Raw genomic sequence first — 20,224 nt, 5'->3', positions numbered from 1 at the left:
TAGGTGACTCATTTATTTGGTCCTCCACGCATTATGATCCCCTCAGAACGCTGAAGATCAACCTCATTTAATCATTGTTACATTTTGTGTCTCCCTGGTTTCAGATATGTGGCACTGACATCTCTACTAAAGACTGTACAGACAGATCACAATGCAGTGCAGAGGCATCGCAGCACCATTGTGGATTGTTTAAAAGATCTGGATGTGTCCATCAAAAGGTGAACAACTGAATCGACTTTCTGCTGCACTGATGTGTTTTAACAGCCCTGCTTGGTTAGGCTTGTTGTCTCTTAGAGGTTGTTCATACCTGGCATTAACATGCGTCTTGGGTGATCCAATCACAGGTCGACAGCTCTTAAGTACAAGTGTGAATGGACTCAATGCATCTTGAGATCCGATTGCTCAGGCCACATTCGGAGGTGACTCATTTGTCCACATCGTATTTGAAGTATAAATGTAGATGTGTCCCAGGCCACATTGAAGGACCACCTAGTCAACTGATGTCCTCTGCGCATTCACCAAAGCCCCCTCTGGGTTTATCAAAGAAGGTTGAATCCGTTCATCTGGACAACGTTTATTGACGGATACGTTTCATCACTCAACTTAGTGACCACTTCAGTCTACACTGACTGCAGGTGTCCCCACCCTTATAAACAATACAGTTGCATAATGACTGAAACCAACAACCAGTTTCATATGCAAATATGGGTGTGACCATTAACTAGAGTTTCAATGGCCATGTGTACAATTCACCGAGGATTTGGGAATGTTTGCAATCACAACATTGTAAGATGGCGACAGATGTACTCTTAGGGTCCCCCCAGTTCAGGGATGGTCGTTCCCTCTTAGGGCCCTGACACACCAGGCCAACAGTCAGCCGTCGGCTAATGTCGGGCCATCGGTGAGCGTCTGTGACCCTTGTTTTTGCGGTGTGTCCCGCACCGTTGGCACTTGTCTGACCCCTGTTGGCAGCTTTTCGGCTGATTCAGCATGTTGAATCGGCAGAGCCCATCGGTGAGAGAAATCACTCTGATTGGCTGTTCATCTTAGCGAATCAGTGCAGAACGTACATGCTAGTTGGCTGTCGTCTTTTTTTTTTCTATTATTATTGTTATTTCTGATTTTCCCTTTTTCTCCCAATTTAGTGACCAATCGATCCCTATTTTAATTCAAACACCCACCCTCGTACTGCATGCGTTCGCCAACTGCATCTCTCCGGCCGGCAGTCTCGAAGGAGACGCCTCGCCACTTTCATGACAAGGCGAATCCAGGCCAAACCACTGCTTTATCCGACACACACAGAGACGCATTCATGTGACGAACACAAGCCAACTCTGCCCCCCTCCCGAAGACAGCGTTGCCAATTATTGCTGCTTCATCGAGTCCGGCCATAGTCGGATCTGACGAGAGCGGGGCGCGAATCCCGATCCCCAGTGAGCAACTGCATCGACACAAAGCCGATGCTTAGACCGCTACACCACCGCGGACTACTGTTGGCTGTAGTCTTTGTGGTGTGTTCAAGTGCTACTTTTTGGCCTAGACAGCAGGCGAGGTGAGGCGACGCAACAGTCGGCCATCGTCACTGCTAGTCGGTTTGGTGTGTCTGGGCCCTTCACATAGATGGCCTTTTTGACTCCCTGTTCAAACCAGTGTTCCTCCCTATCAAGGATGTGCACATCCTCATCCTTGAAAGAGTGGCCACTGGCCTGTAGATGGTGTAGACTGTGGAGTCCTGGCCTGACGTGTTAGCTCTCCTGTGTTGTGCCATCCTCTTGGCCAGCGTCTGTTTAGTTTCCCCAATGTATAAGTCACGGCAATTCTCTTGGCACTTAACAGCATACACTATATTGCTCTGTTTGTGCTGGGGGACCCGATCCTTGGGGTGGACCAACTTCTAGCGCAGCGTGTTTTGGGGTTTGAAAGCAACTGAGAACTTGCGCAACTGTATTGTTTATAGGGGGTGGGGATACCTGCAGTCAGTTTGGACTGAAGAGGTCATTTAGTTGAGTGATGAACTGTATCTGTCAATAAACGTTGTGTCCAGATGAACTGATTCAACCTTCTTTGATTTTCTTACCTGGATTATTGAGTATGCATCAAGACCCTCTAGGTTTAGTTTTTTTTTTACATTTTATCCTTGTCTGTAACACACATCAGACCCACAACTGTGGAAGAGCCCTGCCCACTTGTACATTCAAGTTCAACTTGAGGTTCTAGTTCATTTCTCCACCGCAGCACAGTACCCGACCCTCTCAAACCTGCTGGAATAATTAAATAATCTGAGCCTGTACTAACGTGATTGGGTCGAGCCTGACAGGGTTCAGGTTGAGAATTGCAAACTCGAGTATTCGGACATTTACATTTTCCTCCATAACAAGTTTTAAGAATGAGTTTAAACTTTTGCTGTGTATTTTGAGCACAAAAGGAAAGAAGGAAAATAATTGGAGCCTGACGCTCCTAATTCACTCAGTTAATTTTCCTCATCGGATTATTTGTCTCTATGTGATGTGATATGCATTTGCTGTGTCCATGCCATTGTGATAATGTTAATATTTATAATGTGAATATTTGATACTGTCTTTCATTCATTCACTTGTACGGGACAGTGCGCTGCTCTCCCACGAGCCACACTCCCTCTGTCTGCTTGCATCCAAGGCTAAACCAAACACCCCTACCACAGTGATGTATGTGTTTGTTTGGATACAGAGCGGGGAAGTGAGATCCGATCACAAGTGGTCACTTGAAACGCATGTGGAGACGTATTCTAATGCCCGGTGTGAACTGACGTACTTAGAACTGTCCACTTGTGATCAGATCACTCAAGACGTACGTTAATACCAGGTCTAACCAGCCTCATACTATTCTCTCCCTGTGTATCTGGTGTGCAGGCGTGCAATGGAGCTGAGTTTCGCCCTGGTGAATGGCAACAACATCCGAGGCATGATGAAGGAATTGCTCTACTTCTTGGATTCCTGTGACCCAGAATTCAAAGCAGACTGTGCGTCAGGAGTCTTCCTAGCTGCAGAGAAGTGAGCAGCAATTACATTGTGTTCGCTACTCATTTGGATGCTGGTGTTAGGTGGCACTGCACTGGTTCCATATCACATCCACCACAATTCATTTAACTGGTTGGAACTAGATTGCATGTGCAAGATCAGTAGAAGAAAAACTGTCGACTTTTTGTCTTTAATGTTAGTTATGATAGGGCTAATGCATTATGGAAGCTGTTAAGCAACAGTAAACCTTTTCAGCATGCATGGGTTTATGTGAAGTTGGAGACCTAATGTGTGGTCACAGCAGACACCACCAGGGCTATAGGTCAGTGCAATCCTCATTGCATTGTACAGCATATGTTGTACAATGCAATGAGCTATACATAGGAGATGACCTATACATAGGAGAAACCAAACAACCACTACACAAACGAATGGCCCAACACCGAAGGCCAAACTCCTCAGGACAAGACTCAGCAGTCTATCTACACCTAAAGGAGAAGACACACTCCTTCCGAGGACAGCAACGTACACATTTTGGACAGGGAAGATAGATGGTTTGAAAGAGGGGTGAAGGAAGCCATCTATGCGAAACTGGAAAAACCATCCCTCAACAGAGGGGGAGGTCTGCGACACCACCTATCTCCCACTTACAATGCCGTCCTTTCATCTCTACCCAGGAGACTCAAAAGCTTAGCCTCCAAGAACAACAGTCAGTCACTAATGGCTCCAACGACTCATGACCACTGAATGGAGCACTAACGAAGTCGAAACTAACACCTCCAACGACTGTCGTTGCTAAACATCGGAACACAAAAGAGCCATTGACATCAATAGCTCTGATAACGACTGTCGTGGCTAAACATCAGAACACAAAAGAACCATTGACATCAATAGCTCTGATAACGACTCCAAAGAGGCTAAATATCTTGAGTTTCATCACCAGCCAGTCAGACTAGCTTGGTCTAGTCAGAAAGGCACGAACTGATGAAGCCTCTTGGATGAGAGACGAAACGTCTTCACGGGTATATAACTAAGTCCAGTTGCACTTGATTCAATTCCTTTGGCTAACTATGACCTGGATGAATGAGAACATTCACAGACATATATAGGAGTGGTGCGGGATATGTATGAGGGAAGTGTGAGAATGTGAGATGTGCGGTTGGAATGACAGATGGGTTCAAGGTGGAGGTGGGATTACATCAAGGATCGGCTCTGAGCCCTTTCTTGTTTGCAATGGTGATGGACAGGTTGACGGACAAGATCAGGCAGGAGTCTCCATGGACTATGATGTTTGCGGATGACATTGTGGTCTGTAGCGAAAGTAGGGTGCAGGTTGAGGAGAGCCTGGAGAGGTGGAGGTATGCACTGGAGAGAAGAGGAATGAAAGTCAGTAGGAGCAAGACAGAATACCTATGTGTGAATGAGAGGGAGGACAGTGGAATGGTGAGGATGTAAGGAGTAGAGGTGACAAAGGCGTATGAGTTTAAATACTTCGGGTCAACTGTCGAAAGTAACAGGGAGTGCAGAAGAGAGTGCAGGCAGGGTGGAGTGGGTGGAGAAGAGAGTCAGGAGTGATTTGTGACAGAAGGGTACCAGCAAGAGTTAAAGGGAAGGTTTACAAGATGGTTGTGAGACCAGCTATGTTATATGGTTTGGAGACAGTGGCACTGACGAAAAGACAGAAGGCAGAGCTGGAGGTGGCAGAGTTGAAGATAATAAGATTTTCATTGGGAGTGACCAAGAAGGACAGGATTAGGAACGAGTATATTAAGTCCGTGGTGGTGTAGCGGTCTAAGCATCGGCTTTGTGTCGATGCAGTTGCCCACTGGGGACCGGGGTTCGCGCCCTGGTCTCGTCAGATCCGACTATGGCCGGACTCGATGAAGCAGCAATATTGGTAACGCTGTCTTCGGGAGGAGGGCGGAGTCGGCTTATGTTCGTCACATGAATGCGTCTCTGGGTGTGTCGGAAAAAACAGTGGTTCGGCCTGGAGTCGCCTTGTCACGAAAGTGGCGAGGCGTCTCCTTCGAGACTGCCGGCCGGAGAGATGCAGTTGGCGAATGCACGCAGTACGAGGGTGGGTGTTTGAATTAAAATAGGGATCGATTGGCCACTAAATTGGGAGAAAAAGGGAAAAATCAGAAATAAATTTATAAAAGAAACGAGTATATTAGAGGGACAGCTCAGGTTGGACGGTTTGGAGACAAAGCAAGAGAGGCAAGATTGAGATGGTTTGGACATGTGTGGAGGAGAGATGCTGGGTAAATTGGGAGAAGGATGCTGAATATGGAGCTGCCAGGGAAGAGGAGAAGAGGAAGGCCAAAGAGGAGGTTTATGGGTGTGGTGAGAGAGGACATGCAGGTGGCTGGTGTGACAGAGGAAGATGCAGAGGACAGGAAGAAATGGAAACGGATGATCTGCTGTGGCGACCCCTAATAGGAGGAGCTGAAAGTAGTAGTAGTTTATGCTACCTCACAGCAGCTAGATGGCAAATGTTGAAGTGCTGTATGATGATAAAAATGTGCTATCAATGCAGACACATTATAGGGTTTATATGCCTTATATGCAACTGTCATTCTTAAGTGACCCAGTGCTTACGCAAAATGTACTCTTGTGTTCCAGGTATGCCCCTTCAAAAAGATGGCATATAGACACCATTATGAGAGTCCTCACAACAGTATGTATACAACTACGACAACACATTCATTACCTCTGCTGTGTTTGATTGTCAGTTAGATTTTGTTCCCAGACAGTGATATCTGAGTTGAGAGCTTTTGCAAAGTGGCAGATGATGTCATCTGCTCTGACAACCATCTCCCTCACTGAGCTCTGTGTTAGCTCTAATGCAAAACTACTCATAAAAATTTAAGGATACATTTTACTTTACACTGTCTCAGTGAAATTTCTACTCATTCATACAGGCTGGGAGCTACGTGCGAGATGACTCTGTTCCTAACCTCATCCAGCTCATCACCAACAGTGTGGAAATGCACGCTTATACAGTTCAGAGACTTTACAAAGCCCTGCTTGATGACATCTCCCAGGTTAGTGCAGTTAGACTTCAGCTCTGTGCCCCCTGTATGAATGAAATGGGATGTATATATACCTTCATGGATTGGGTTGTGTGTCTCTCCAAGTTGAGCAATACATCAAAAGTGGGCTTTTTTTATTTTTGTCTTCTTCAGCAACCGCTGGTGCAGGTGGCCTCTTGGTGTATAGGAGAGTATGGAGACCTGTTGGTATCTGGGCAGTGTGAAGAGGAGGAGCCCATCCAGGTACCCAGCCCGGCGCGCCTCAAACACCCATGATAATACTTCCCATACTTACTTGTAGTTGCTTACCGTCAACAGATTTTCCGAACCAAAAAAAAAAAAAAAATCCGTACTGCTTATGGGGCATAAAGTTCACAAACTGTATGGCCTGCCCCTAACCACCATTGATATCCTTTAAGTGTCCTGGAATCATTGCACACACACTCACTCATATTCTTTTATTCTTTAGTTCAGATCCCCATTAATCACCGCCTCAGCAGCGACTATTCTTCCTGGGGTCTAACAGTGCAATAGTTAATTTAAAAGTCAACAAGCAAAAACATAACATATATCAATATAACAGCAATAACCAGAAACATCACACAAAACTAAACTTATCAAACAGCTTTGAGCACTACATGAAATTCTCTACATCCATCATACCTGATTAGACAAAAACAATTCCTGTGAATGAGGAAAATTTTTTAATTAAAATAAAGCTGGCATAACTCATGACAGAATACAGTAAACAGAGATAAAAAAATAAAAATAAACCCAATCTAAAACAACCTTTTTCTGTATTACATATTTTCTCAGCCACTTCTTGAACCCAACTCTGCTGGTAATATCCCCAGGTCATCAGCGATTGATTAAGTTTTTGTTTTACCACATTACTCCAGGTTACAGAGGATGAGGTCCTAGATGTGTTGGAAGGACTTCTGGTGTCCAACCTGTCCACCCCTGTAACCCGGGGATACACCCTCACTGCCATCATGAAGCTATCCACTCGCTTCAGCAGTGTCAAGTTAGTAATCGGGTTTTAGAACTGTCTTTCACTTTAGAAATACACCTGTGAAGGTGCTTTAGCCTCTGGATAGAATCACAAGTCATCAAGCTCTGTCCATCATAACTTTACAGAGATAAACAGCAGGAAAACTGTTTACATTAACGTTTATTTATTCGTGTTCAGCCGGATCAAGAAGGTGGTGTCAATATATGGAAGCAGCATCGATGTGGAGCTACAGCAGAGAGCTGTGGAATACAACGCACTTTTCAAGAAATATGACCACATGAGGTGAAGGAGCATTGTTCTCTGTCAGAGATTCCAATCACAAACCATCACAGCCACATTTGTCTAGACTGAAAAGAAAAAGGTGATGTTTTCCTTTTTGTCTCTGGCCTCATCTCTCTTTCACCTCCTGTAGGCCAGCTTTACTAGAGCGAATGCCCATCATGGAGAAGACTGCTTCCAATGGCCCTACAGAGATTGTCCAGACCAATGGGGAGACAGAGCCCTCGGTTCTGGATACAAAACATCCACCCTCAGTCACTCAGCCAGCCAATCAGGTGATTGCTGTTCTAGACTACCTTAAAACAATATGAATGTACTTTAAGTTCTAATGAGGAGTAGTTTAATCAGCATCAAGATGTATTCTGATAATTGGTTCATTTTCAAATGATGATAATCAAAGTCATGTTTTTGATGTTTGTCCATCAAAAATATTAGCCGGGGGCATCTGGGTAGCGTAGCAGTCTATTCCGTTGCTTACCAACGCAGGGATCCCGGTTTGAATCCCCGTGTTACCTCCCGCTTGGTCGGGCGTCTCTACAGACACAATTGGCTGTGTCTGGGGGTGGGAAGCCGGATATGGGTACGTGTCCTGGTCGCAGCACTAGCAACTCCTCTGGTGGGTCGGGGCGCCTGTTTGAGGGGAGAGGGAACTGGGGGGAATAGCATGATCCTCTCACGTGCTACGTCCCCCTGGCGAAACTCCTCACTGTCAGGTGAAAAGAAGCGCCTGGTGACTCCACGTGTATCGGAGGCGGCATGTGGTAGTCTCCACCCCTCCCTGGGTCAGCAGAGGGGGTGGAGCAGCAACTGGGACAGCTCGGAAGAGTGAGGTAATTGGACAGGTACAATTGGGGAGAAAAGGGGGGGGGTATGTGTGTGTATGTGTGTATATATATGTATATGTATATATATATATATATATATACACACACACACATACATATATATACACACATACATATATATACATATATTAGCCGGCCTGGGAAAACATTTGCTCTGTAAACTGGGATTCAGTGAGGATTGAGTTTTTTAATATAACAATAGTACCACTTACTTTCTAACCATATGGTATATGTACAAACATTTTGTTAAAAAGACAAGAATGATGGCCGGCGTGGTGGTCTATTCCGTTGCCTACCAACACGAGGATCCACAGTTCAAATCCCCGTGTTACCTCCGGTTCTGTAGGGCGTCCCTACAGACACAATTGGCCGTGTCTGCGGGTGGGAAGCTAGATGTGGGTATGTGTGCTGGTTGCTGCACTAGGATCTCCTCTGGTCAGTTGGAGCGCCTGTTCCGGGGGGGGGGGGGGAGACTGGGGGGATTAGCGTGATCCTCTCACGTGCTACGTCCCCCTGGCGAAACTCCTCACTGTCAGGTGAAAAGAAGCGACTTGCAACTCCACATGTATCGGAGGGGGAAAAAAAGAATGACAATGTTTTAAGATTCCTGGGTCATTGCGGCTTAATTACTTCATTGTGATGTCTGTAACTGTTGTGTGGTATGACTTTGTTTTCCAGGCTAATGATTTGTTAGACCTGCTGGGCGGTAATGATGTGCCAGTTATCCAGACCACCCTGCCTACCAAGCCAGCCTCAGCTGGTGGAGAGCTGCTAGACCTCTTGGGGGACCTTTCTCTGAGTGGTAGGCACTTAGCTCTCTCTTAGTCCTTCTCTTCTGAGCAGATAAGACTCTTTCCTTCCATCTCTTTACACTTCTGTCTCTCAGACACACCAAGCAGAAAACATCTGGATAAACTGATGTTCTCCATCAGTGACTAAACCATTGTCCTTTAATCACTGAATGTGACTTAGCTTCCACATAAATTCTCTATTCTTTTGTGTTGAACAGCCTCATTTACTCCTTTTACCCCTAGTGTCAGTCATACATCACAAAGCATCACTTGTCATAATGGTAGTTTGTAGCTGTGTGTAGGAGTGTCTCCTTGTGCTCTTTTGAACCCCGGTGTGTTGCTCTTCCTTCCTCAGGTGGCCCTGCCCCTGCCCCTGCCCCCTCTGTGCCCACCTCCCAGCCCCCGTTCCTCCTGGATGGCCTTTCCTCACCGCCCCTGTTTAATGACATTTCAGCTGCAGGTGAGGCTCACATTCTGTATTTGTGGAGCTCCTACAGATGCCCTGAAGTTCCCCTGGCCAGCCGTTCCTTCAGCGTTATCACTCCACATGCACGGTCTTAGTGGTCTTAACTATTGCTGAAATACGATGTTGGTTGACAGAAAATTAAGTAATTATAATTTTGGTAATCAACTCTTTCAATCATTTATCAAGAAAGAATACCAAACATTTTCTGGTTACAGCTTCACAAATGCTAAGATTTTCTGGTCTTTCTGATTCATATCAATATAAGATGAATACATAAGGTTTTGTTTTTTGTTTTTGTTTTGCTGCTGGTCAGACTGATCAGTTTTAAGACGTCAATTTGGCTTTTGGGAACTTGTAATGGACGTTTGTCATTATCTTTTACATTTTATGGACTAAATGATTTCATTGATGAATGGAAAATGATGGATTAATTGAAATGAAAATAATTATTAGTAGCAGTCTTGGTCTTAATGCTGTGCATTCTGGGATTACTGCTCTGCATCTTCTGAAGTGAATGTTTCTCGTGTAGGTAGTATTTTGTATTGTGTAGAGACTTTGTGAGGGATTTTCACCTGTGGACTCATCTCGTTTTCTGTAGGTATTCCACCAATGACTGCGTACAACAAGAATGGCCTGAAGATAGAGTTTACGTTTGAGAGAGCCAACCCCAATCCAAACATCGCAGTCATCACCATCCACGCCTCCAACTCCACTGAGGCAGACATGACTGACTTTGTTTTCCAGGCTGCAGTACCAAAGGTAAGCAGCAGCAATCTTGTTTTTTCTATTTGAAAATGTCAGACATTCACATGTAAAATATTGTTCAGTGCTCCGAGCTGGACATCGGAGCACAGGAGAGCCACGTATATCAATAGCTCCGATAACGACGGGCGCAGCCAAACATCGGTACACAAAAGAGCCACTCATTTCTATGGCTCTGTTAGCGACGGGCGTTGGTAAACATCGGGACACAAAGAGCCATGGACATCTATAGCTCTTGACAGCGATTCCAAGAGGATAAATTCTGAGTCTCATCACCAGCCAGTCAGACTAGCTTCGTCTAGTCAGAAAGGGACGAACTGAGGAAGCCTCTTAGATGAGAGGCGAAACGTCTTCACGGATATATACCAAGTCCAGTTGCACTTGATTCAATTCCTTTGGATAACCATGACCTGGATGAATGAGAACATTCACAGACACTCCTCTAGTGATATACAGTCATGTCATGTAAGACAAATCCTCTAGTGACATACAGTCATGTCACCATGTAAGACACACTCCTCTAGTGACATACAGTCATGTCATGTAAGACACACTCCTCTAGTGATATACAGTCATGTCATGTAAGACAAACTCCTCTAGTGACATACAGTCATGTCACCATGTAAGACACACTCCTCTAGTGACATACAGTCATGTCATGTAAGACACTCCTCTAGTGACATATAGTCATGTCACCATGTAAGACACACTCCTCTAATGACATACATTCATGTCATCATATAAGACATGCTCCTCTAGTGACATATAGTCATGTCACCATGTAAGACACACTCCTCTAGTGACATACAGTCATGTCGCCATGTAAGACACGCTCCTCTAGTGACATACAGTCATGTCATGTAAGACACACTCTAATGATATACAGTCATGTCACCATGTAAGACACACTCCTCTAGTGATATACAGTCATATCATGTAAGACAAACTCCTCTAGTGACATACAGTCATGTCACCATGTAAGACACACTCCTCTAGTGACATACAGTCATGTCATGTAAGACACTCCTCTAGTGACATATAGTCATGTCACCATGTAAGACACACTCCTCTAGTGACATACATTCATGTCATCATATAAGACATGCTCCTCTAGTGACATATAGTCATGTCACCATGTAAGACACACTCCTCTAGTGACATACAGTCATGTCGCCATGTAAGACACACTCCTCTAGTGACATACAGTCATGTCGTGTAAGACATACTCCTCCAGTGACATACAGTCATGTCACCATGTAAGACACGCTCCTCTAGTGACATACAGTCATGTCATGTAAGACACACTCTAATGAAATACAGTCATGTCGCCATGTAAGACACACTCCTGTAGTGACATACAGTCATGTCGTCATGTAAGACACACTCTAGTGACATACAGTCATGTCGTGTAAGACACACTCCTCTAGTGACATACAGTCATGTCGTGTAAGACACACTCCTCTAGTGACATACAGTCATGTCGTGTAAGACACACTCCTCTAGTGACATACAGTCATGTCGTGTAAGACATACTCCTCCAGTGACATACAGTCATGTCACCATGTAAGACACACTCCTCTAGTGACATACAGTCATGTCATGTAAGACACACTCTAATGAAATACAGTCATGTCGCCATGTAAGACACACTCCTGTAGTGACATACAGTCATGTCACCATGTAAGACACACTCCTCTAGTGACATACAGTCATGTCGTGTAAGACACACTCCTCTAGTGACATACAGTCATGTCACCATGTAAGACATGCTCCTCTAGTGACATATAGTCATGTCACCATGTAAGACACACTCCTCTAGTGACATAGTCATGTCACCATGTAAGACACACTCCTCTAGTGACATACAGTCATGTCACCATGTAAGACATGCTCCTCTAGTGACATATAGTCATGTCACCATGTAAGACACACTCCTCTAGTGACATACAGTCATGTCGCCATGTAAGACACACTCCTCTAGTGACATACAGTCATGTCACCATGTAAGACACGCTCCTCTAGTGACATACAGTCATGTCATGTAAGACACACTCTAATGAAATACAGTCATGTCGCCATGTAAGACACACTCCTGTAGTGACATACAGTCATGTCGTCATGTAAGACACACTCCTCTAGTGACATACAGTCATGTCGTGTAAGGCACACTCCTCTAGTGACATACAGTCATGTCGTGTAAGACACACTCCTCTAGTGACATACAGTCATGTCACCATGTAAGACACGCTCCTCTAGTGACATACAGTCATGTCATGTAAGACACACTCCTCTAGTGACATACAGTCATGTCGTCATGTAAGACACACTCCTCTAGTGACATAGTCATGTCATGTAAGACACGCTCCTCTAGTGACATACAGTCATGTCACCATGTAAGACACACTCCTCTAGTGACATACAGTCATGTCGTCATGTAAGACACACTCCTGTAGTGACATACAGTCATGTCGTCATGTAAGACACACTCCTCTAGTGACATATAGTCATGTCATGTAAGACACACTCCTCTAGTGACATAGTCATGTCACCATGTAAGACACACTCCTCTAGTGACATACAGTCATGTCATGTAAGACACACTCCTCTAGTGACATAGTCATGTCACCATGTAAGACACACTCCTCTAGTGACATACAGTCATATCATGTAAGACACACTCCTCTAGTGACATACAGTCATATCATGTAAGACACACTCCTCTAGTGACATAGTCATGTCACCATGTAAGACACACTCCTCTAGTGACATAGTCATGTCACCATGTAAGACACACTCCTCTAGTGACATACAGTCATATCATGTAAGACACACTCCTCTAGTGACATACAGTCATGTCATGTAAGACACACTCCTCTAGTGACATAGTCATGTCACCATATAAAACACACTCCTCTAGTGACATACAGTCATGTCGCCATGTAAGACACACTCCTCTAGTGACATACAGTCATGTCAACATGTTGGGCAGCCGTCAGCAGGCTGGTGTGAACGGTTAAAAGAGGAAATACTATGATACTGTAATTATTACACACTTGACAGACTCGGAAGGCACGTGTCATTGTGTACAGCAGATGTCAGAAGTGCTGTCTCCTGTTAAATTGTGTGGTTGCGCTGATGGGCTTGAATTGACAGAAACACCATTAAATTCAACAATATTGTGATTTAAGGATTGCGTCACACACCACGAGTTCTTAAGTGATCGTGGCGCAACCGAAATTCTGTGTGGCGCTAGTTTGAAACTAGCTTCTGCAAATGTCAAGTCAGTTTTATTTGTATAGCCCAATATCACAAATTACAAATGTGCCTCAGGGGGGCTTTACAGCAACACAACATCCTGTCCTTAGACCCTCACATCAGATAAGGAAAAACTCCCTAAAAATAAAACTCAGGCTGTGCTGGTGCAGCTGGCTGCTGCTTTCTAAGTCTTATAAAGGGGAGTCACCTGGTTTTACACCTCAGATCAGTTTGCTCCAGTGCTGGTGTATTAAATAGCGGTTAAAGAGACTTTTTTAGAGCGTTGTCTGTCTGTAGATCGAGCGGTTTGACATGTGATAAAATTGCACATTTGAAATCACTCGGGTAATTTCCAAGTTTTGAGTAAGGCTGGACAAATACCCGATTCTTAACCAGGTGTCCGTGTGCTCAGCCGGCTGCATCATGAACAGAATTCTTCTCATACTTGCGTATGTACTTTGCGTATTACTGAATGATTCCGCTAGAGGGCACACCAGAGAACTAAGGCTATAAAATAGACAAAAGTCAAGTCAATTTTATTTGTATAGCCCAACATGACTAATTAAAAATTTCAAATTAATTACAAAACACCATCGGCACTGCAACGTCCCTACACTTTTTTTTGCCAAGCATGGACGTTACAGTCTGACTTTTTTTCTTTTCTTTTCTTTTTTTGACTTTATTGAGAAACATTTTTTCAAACAATACATTTTGCAAACACAACACAAGTTTCTCAGGGAACGAATCTTCAATCCAGTGTAATTACACACAAAGAATCAGAACGGACAAAAAAATATAGTATTTAGATCCATAAGAAAAACACATAAAAATAGACCTGCTTCTATTTAGTTTTGCAGGTTTCCACGTTAACTTCTAAAATGGTACTGAGCTCACGCCAGTGAGCTCACAAGCGTATTTGTCACCTTGCAGCGGCCATGGCACGTCATATGATTAGGCGGTAATTGCGAGTCTGTTGTCTTCAAAATTGTCTTCAACACTTTTCACCATTGTTCTCTCTGCTGACGTGCCTACTGTCCCTCTACTGCCCCTACTGTTCATGTGCATGTTGTGTCTTGCACTTGTATCTTGTGTAGTGTTAATTTCTCAGGGCGTGCACAACCAACGCTCCAAACAGACGCAAGGTACGCGAACTCAAGTATATCTCCGGCCTCTGGCGTTGCCGTGTGTTGGGGGCGCCCATCCAAACGCCTGCTGGAGTGTGTTGTCTTGAGGAAAAGCAGCAGATGTTTTAGTTACGCTGTTAATGTGCCTGTAGTCTTGTGCTTATAGGTGAAGTATTTATAAAGAGCACTACAGTATTTTCAGTGGCACGGTGGCGCAGTGGTTAGTGCGGTCACTTCACAGGAAGAAGGACCTGAATTCGAGCCCCGGCGTAGTCCAACCTTGAGGGTCGTCCTGGTTCGTCCTCTGTGAAGAGTTTGCATGTTCTCCCCATGTCTGCGTGGGTTTCCTCCAGGGGCTCCGGTTTCCTCCCACAGTCCAAAGCAGTGTTTCTCAACCCAGTCCTCAAGGACCCCCTATCCTGCATATTTTCTTTGCAACCCTGAATAGGTACCTGTTTGTAGTTATTCAACCAATGAGCAATGAATTTTGTCAGATGTTGCACACCGTGCGTAATTAAGTGCTGCAAGATGATTGGTCGAGTAAGTACAAGCAGGGCTACCTATGCAGGGTTACAATGAAAATCTGCAGGATAGGAGGTCCTTGAGGACTGGGTTGAGAAACACTGGTCCAAAGACATGTAGGTCAGGTGAATCACCATACTAAATTATCTCTAGGTGTGAATGTGTGTGTGTGGGCCCTGTGATGGCCTGGCAGCCTGTCCAGGGTGTTTCCCCGCCTGCTGCCCAATGACTGCTGGGACAGGCTCCAGCATCCCTGCCACCCTGAGAGCAGGATAAGCAGTTGGGATAATGGATGGATGGACTACAGTATGTTCAAAGCACAACCTGCTTGATAGCCACCACAAATGTCACAAGTGAAGCCCACCGCCTTGATTCACTGAGGAAAGAGAAGACGCTTGCACATAGCATTCTGGGTAATGGCTTAATCAGGATTTGTGGAGTACAAAGCCTACCTGGGAATAAAAGATGAACAGGAGTTCTGCCAGGCAAATAGAAATTCTGTATTAATATGGTTGTTTTATATGAAGCCCACTGTATTCTGTATTCATTATAGTTATCTTCAGTACCCACTGCCTTTTCTGTTTTTGCTTTTACAATGACCTGGTCTTCCACGATGTAGAACATTAAAATGTCAACTAATCTAATATGCCTCTCTCTCTCTCTCTCTCTCTCTGTTTGTTTCTCTCTTGCTTGCTCTCTCTCTCTCTCTCTCTCTCTCTCTCTCTCACTCTCTCTCTCTCCACTCTCTCTCTCTCTCTCTCTCTCTCTCTCTCTCTCTCAGACGTTCCAGCTGCAGCTCCTCTCCCCAAGCAGTAACATTGTACCAGCACTCAACCAGGGAAACGTCACACAGGTCATCAGAGTTCTCAACCCGCAGAAGGTAACGTTTATCATTTACAGATTGACCGTGCAAGTCTATTTTCAGAGGCAGTTAGCCTCACGGGGCAGGTAGCTTCATTTACACTCTCTGTTGCTTGACTGTCATATAAACATGATCACCCTCATGATATTTCAGCAACAACTACGAATGAGGATCAAGCTGACCTACACCCACAAAGGCTCACCTGTGCAAGACCTGGCTGAGGTTAATAACTTTCCCCCTCAGTCGTGGCAGTGACAGGCTTCTCATTAAAAGCCCTGCCAAGGGAACTATGAAAAAGATTCACCTCTCACCCCCTTCTTTCTTCAAACGGACTCCCTCCCCCGTGGCGTCACTGCAGAGCGCTGCCCTAGCGTTGCATGGGAAAGCAGCAAAAGGCCAATCACAGGGGAGAACAATCAGATGTTAAGAAGACCCTAATGACTATCGACGTCACCAGAAAAATCTGAACACATATCCATCAGCTTAACCACTTGGCATTTTTTCCCCTCCTTTTTCTTCTTCCTTGATTTTACCCTTGGTCTGTTTGCTTTGTCCCACAACTTCCCCACCCCTGCTACCAACACCCACACCCACAAAAAGCACATATGACCTACACATGCACGCATACACACACCGCAGGTTGAACATGCTGTGCTCCACGTCCGAAGACATCTTAGAGGAACTGTATGAGCATTTGTGTAATACGTCGTTTTCTTTGGAGTCATGGTTTTATTCTTTCAGGTTTCTTTGTTGAATTATTGTTCAAGTTTTTTTCTTTTCAAGTCTGACATCTAACTAAAAACTTAACGCCCTGCGTCCGTCTGCAACTGTCAAATGTATACTTTCCAATCAAGATTTCAGATTTGCAGCTTGTGGCCAGCACATGAATTTAAAAATGGGTTCTGTGTGTGTATTTTAGCAATTAGCTCCAATACTTTTATTATGATTAGTTTCATGTTGAGATACTTCACCCTAATGGATGATTCTGTAATCATTTGATGCAGCAGCTGCAAAGTCACGAAGTTGGCAGGAAACCTCTTTCGATCCTTCATCTCATGAGTGGTTTAAGTCATCAGACCTTGGTGTTGGTTTGAATCACATCGGTTTGTACTGACGCTCATGTCAGCATTGGTGTGATCATGCCTCAGCCCTCCCTGGTTCTGACAGGAGCGGTCTGTACTCTGACTGTATTGGAGGAAAGATGTCCATGTTTTGTCATAGGAAAATATCCACATCCGCATTGCCTAGTCTGACCACCTGGGGCCACCTTGAGGAGGATGTGCTCCAATTTTAGCGCAAAGCTTTCTGAGACCATGCTTTATTTTTACCTCCTGTATGTCCATTCAACGGTTGATTGCTTCTCATTGTCTGGTGATCACGAGTTGTGGTCAGAAATAATTTTGCAGGTTCATAGGCAGATGTATTTATAGACTTACTGGTGGCGCGGAGATCTCTCTGTATTTTCCTGCATCCAGATACATTCGAACAAGCATAGGATATCCACACAGTATAGCTTGCAATCTAGAGAACTAAATCTGTTTATTTAATTAACTTAGTTGTACTTAGTCACCATGCACGTACATTTAAATGAAGTCTGTTATGAATGTAGTTACATGCACTGAATGCTTTCGTTCCCTTGAGTCTTCTTTTTCATGGCCGTCTTTGAGGGAGACAGTCGTCTTGTTGGCACTATTTTTGCAATAGTATGTTTTGTTTTTCTGCAGTTCTCTGACTTAAATATTTATGCCTGATATCAAAAGTGATGTGCCTTTCTGACAGGACTAGATAAGCAGCCCCTGAATTAATCAGTTCTTCATGAGCTGGGTTTATAAGAGTCTGATTGTGTGTTGACCTGGGTTTCGGGGAGAATCTGAAGGAGAGGGGTCAGATGGATTTAAAGCGAGTTTTCGCCTCAGAAGATATCGACTCTAGAGCAGCGGTGGCTAACCATGTGTCATGGAGAGCCATGTGTGCAGGTTTTCATTCCAGCCCGACTCCACACCAGGTGGGTTCACTGACACATTCTTCCTCTCCGGTTGAAGGGTTGCTGATCAGTGAAACCACCTGGTGTGGAGTCGGGCTGGAATGAAATCCTGCATACACGTGGCTCGCCATGGCACATGGTTAGCCACCCCTGCTCTAGAGCATGTACAGCCCGATAGGAGTTCCTGAACCAGGTCACCACCACGCCCGACTTCCCCGAGTGTCCACAGCACTGTCAAAAAAACGAGTCCTTACAAAACACCACAGTGATGTGGTTTACTTTCCTCTCTTCTGAAAAGTAAGTTTGTCTGTTTCCAGTTGATCAAAAACGCAACCCAGACAAGCTGACGAGAGTAAAGTCGGGGCGGTTCCTGCTGGACGTGACCTGGATGGGTCACCCTTATCAAGGCGTGCATGCCAACGTGTCCGCTGAGGCGAATCTTCGCTTAAAAACGGGCTTCTTGTTTGTTTCCTTTGTTTGTGTTCATTCGTTAGTCTGGATCAGTTGAGTGAGGTGCGGGGGTAGCTCGTTCTGTGGTGGTGTCACTTCCTGGCTCTCGCTTTTCTCCAAATCAGAATTCCGACCACGCCGTCGGGGACATTAACCTCAATACCTCACGATGTTCCTTCTCTTTCTGTTGACTCCGCGGCACAGCGAGACGAGCAGCTGTGTCGAGACATGGACCGCAACCAAGGGGAGCGCCTGTACGGGAGACGTACGGTAGAGTTCAGCATCTCATTGCTTAACCGAGCTTAACAGCCCAGCAGTGCTGTCTGTGTGTTTAGATCTTCAGATGTTCGATCAGGCTATCTACTTATATTCACTATGCTTCACTATCTAACTTTTGTGACCAAATCAGAGATACTATTTAGCTTTGGAAATATTTTTGAGCTACAGTATGTGTATATGGAGAAAAATGATTTTGTTCGGTTTAACTTTTTCTGTTGTTGACAAAATGCTATATTGGCTTTTCTTTCTGTACATATTGAGGGCTTTTACAATTTAGTCTCTTGTACTATCTTTCATCCTTTTTTTAGATACCAACCATTTTCTAAAACTTCCAATTATCCACAATGTATATTGTCTAAATAGATCTAGTCGAGATCATATTCTGGAAGATGACTCCCCTGTATCATCGCTCATTCATTGTAAAGGATATATGATCTGCTGCCTGTACATTGTATATAATTGTAAAACAAACGAAAGCTGATCAAATGAAATAAAAGAAACAAACGTGTGAAGACTTACAGATTAGCTAGGGACTATAATTGTATACATATATTTAAAAAAAGAAATCTGAAAGGATGCAAATGAGCTGCGTTTCGTTTACTATTACTATTCTTTGTGATGGGTGCTGGTGTGTCGACCATTTCCCTTTTCACGAGGTGGTGGGCTGAGCTGGGAGTCTGTTCTTAAAACGGTGGAACCGGCCTTCGGCTCTGGGGCCGACTTGTCTCGACCCTGCTGTTAATGGAGCCTGGTTCTGGCAGTCCGCCGCTCTTCGCCGGAGTCCTCGTTGAACCGGTTCATGCCGTCTGACCTGTAGACCGGTTTATGGCGGTGACCTGCCTGCAGGACACATCGTGTCTCAGGAGGGGAATCGCTCACAGCCCGTCGGTGTTGCGTCTGGGGGTCGTTTACTGTCCCGTGTGTGTTGGCTCATGTTGGCATCATAACCCCCCCCCCCCCCATTTTTCTCCCCAGTTGTACTTGGCCAGTTACCCCAGTCTTCCGAGCCGTCCCGGTCGCTGCTCCACCCCCTCTGCCGGTCCAGGGAGGGCTGCAGACTACCACATGCCTCCTCCCATACATGTGGAGCCGCTTCTTTTCACCCGACGGTGAGGAGTTTCACCAGGGGAACGTAGCACCTGGGGAGATCACGCTGTTCCCCCCAGTTCCCCCTCCCCCCAAACAGGCGCTCCTACTGACCAGAGGAGGCGCTAGTGCAGCAACCAGGACACACACCCACATCCGGCTTCCCACCCGCATGCACGGCCAGTTGTGTCTGTAGGGACGCCCGACCAAGCCGGAGGCAACACGGGGATTTGAACCAGCCATCCCCGTGTTGCTAGGCAACGGAGTAGACCACCACGCCACCCGGATGCCCCCGGCGTCATAACCCTGACCCCTAAAGCACCTCTTCTGGTTATGATACTGGAAATGGGAAAAGACGAGGCGACTACCCGTGCCACAGCGAAGGAGTTGATGAAACGTCTGCTTCGTTGCGGTCGTTGGGAGTCGGGTCGGACCGGCGCAGTGACGGGCGGAGAGCCGTCATGGTGGATGTGACGATC

The 20,224-nt window shown here is 45.3% G+C and overlaps 1 protein-coding gene across 1 annotated transcript in view; it reads left to right on the top strand.

Annotated features, from left to right (window-relative positions):
- ap1g1 (adaptor related protein complex 1 subunit gamma 1) overlaps positions 1-17,955 on the top strand; it is a 44,476-nt gene extending 26,521 nt beyond the window's left edge. Inside the window, exons 11-23 of the mRNA XM_056278093.1 lie at positions 105-218; positions 2,889-3,029; positions 5,619-5,673; positions 5,918-6,040; positions 6,182-6,271; positions 6,928-7,052; positions 7,218-7,322; positions 7,453-7,594; positions 8,843-8,966; positions 9,311-9,415; positions 10,020-10,180; positions 15,866-15,964; positions 16,100-17,955. Coding sequence (XP_056134068.1) covers positions 105-218; positions 2,889-3,029; positions 5,619-5,673; positions 5,918-6,040; positions 6,182-6,271; positions 6,928-7,052; positions 7,218-7,322; positions 7,453-7,594; positions 8,843-8,966; positions 9,311-9,415; positions 10,020-10,180; positions 15,866-15,964; positions 16,100-16,201 — 1,486 coding nt within the window. The 3' untranslated portion in view covers positions 16,202-17,955. The remainder of the gene's footprint in view (positions 1-104; positions 219-2,888; positions 3,030-5,618; positions 5,674-5,917; positions 6,041-6,181; positions 6,272-6,927; positions 7,053-7,217; positions 7,323-7,452; positions 7,595-8,842; positions 8,967-9,310; positions 9,416-10,019; positions 10,181-15,865; positions 15,965-16,099) is intronic.
- The last annotated feature ends 2,269 nt before the right edge of the window (positions 17,956-20,224 follow it).

Source organism: Lampris incognitus, chromosome 4 (genome assembly GCF_029633865.1).
Source record: "Lampris incognitus isolate fLamInc1 chromosome 4, fLamInc1.hap2, whole genome shotgun sequence".
NCBI lineage: Eukaryota > Metazoa > Chordata > Actinopteri > Lampriformes > Lampridae > Lampris > Lampris incognitus.
This window is presented reverse-complemented; position numbering and strand designations above follow the sequence as displayed.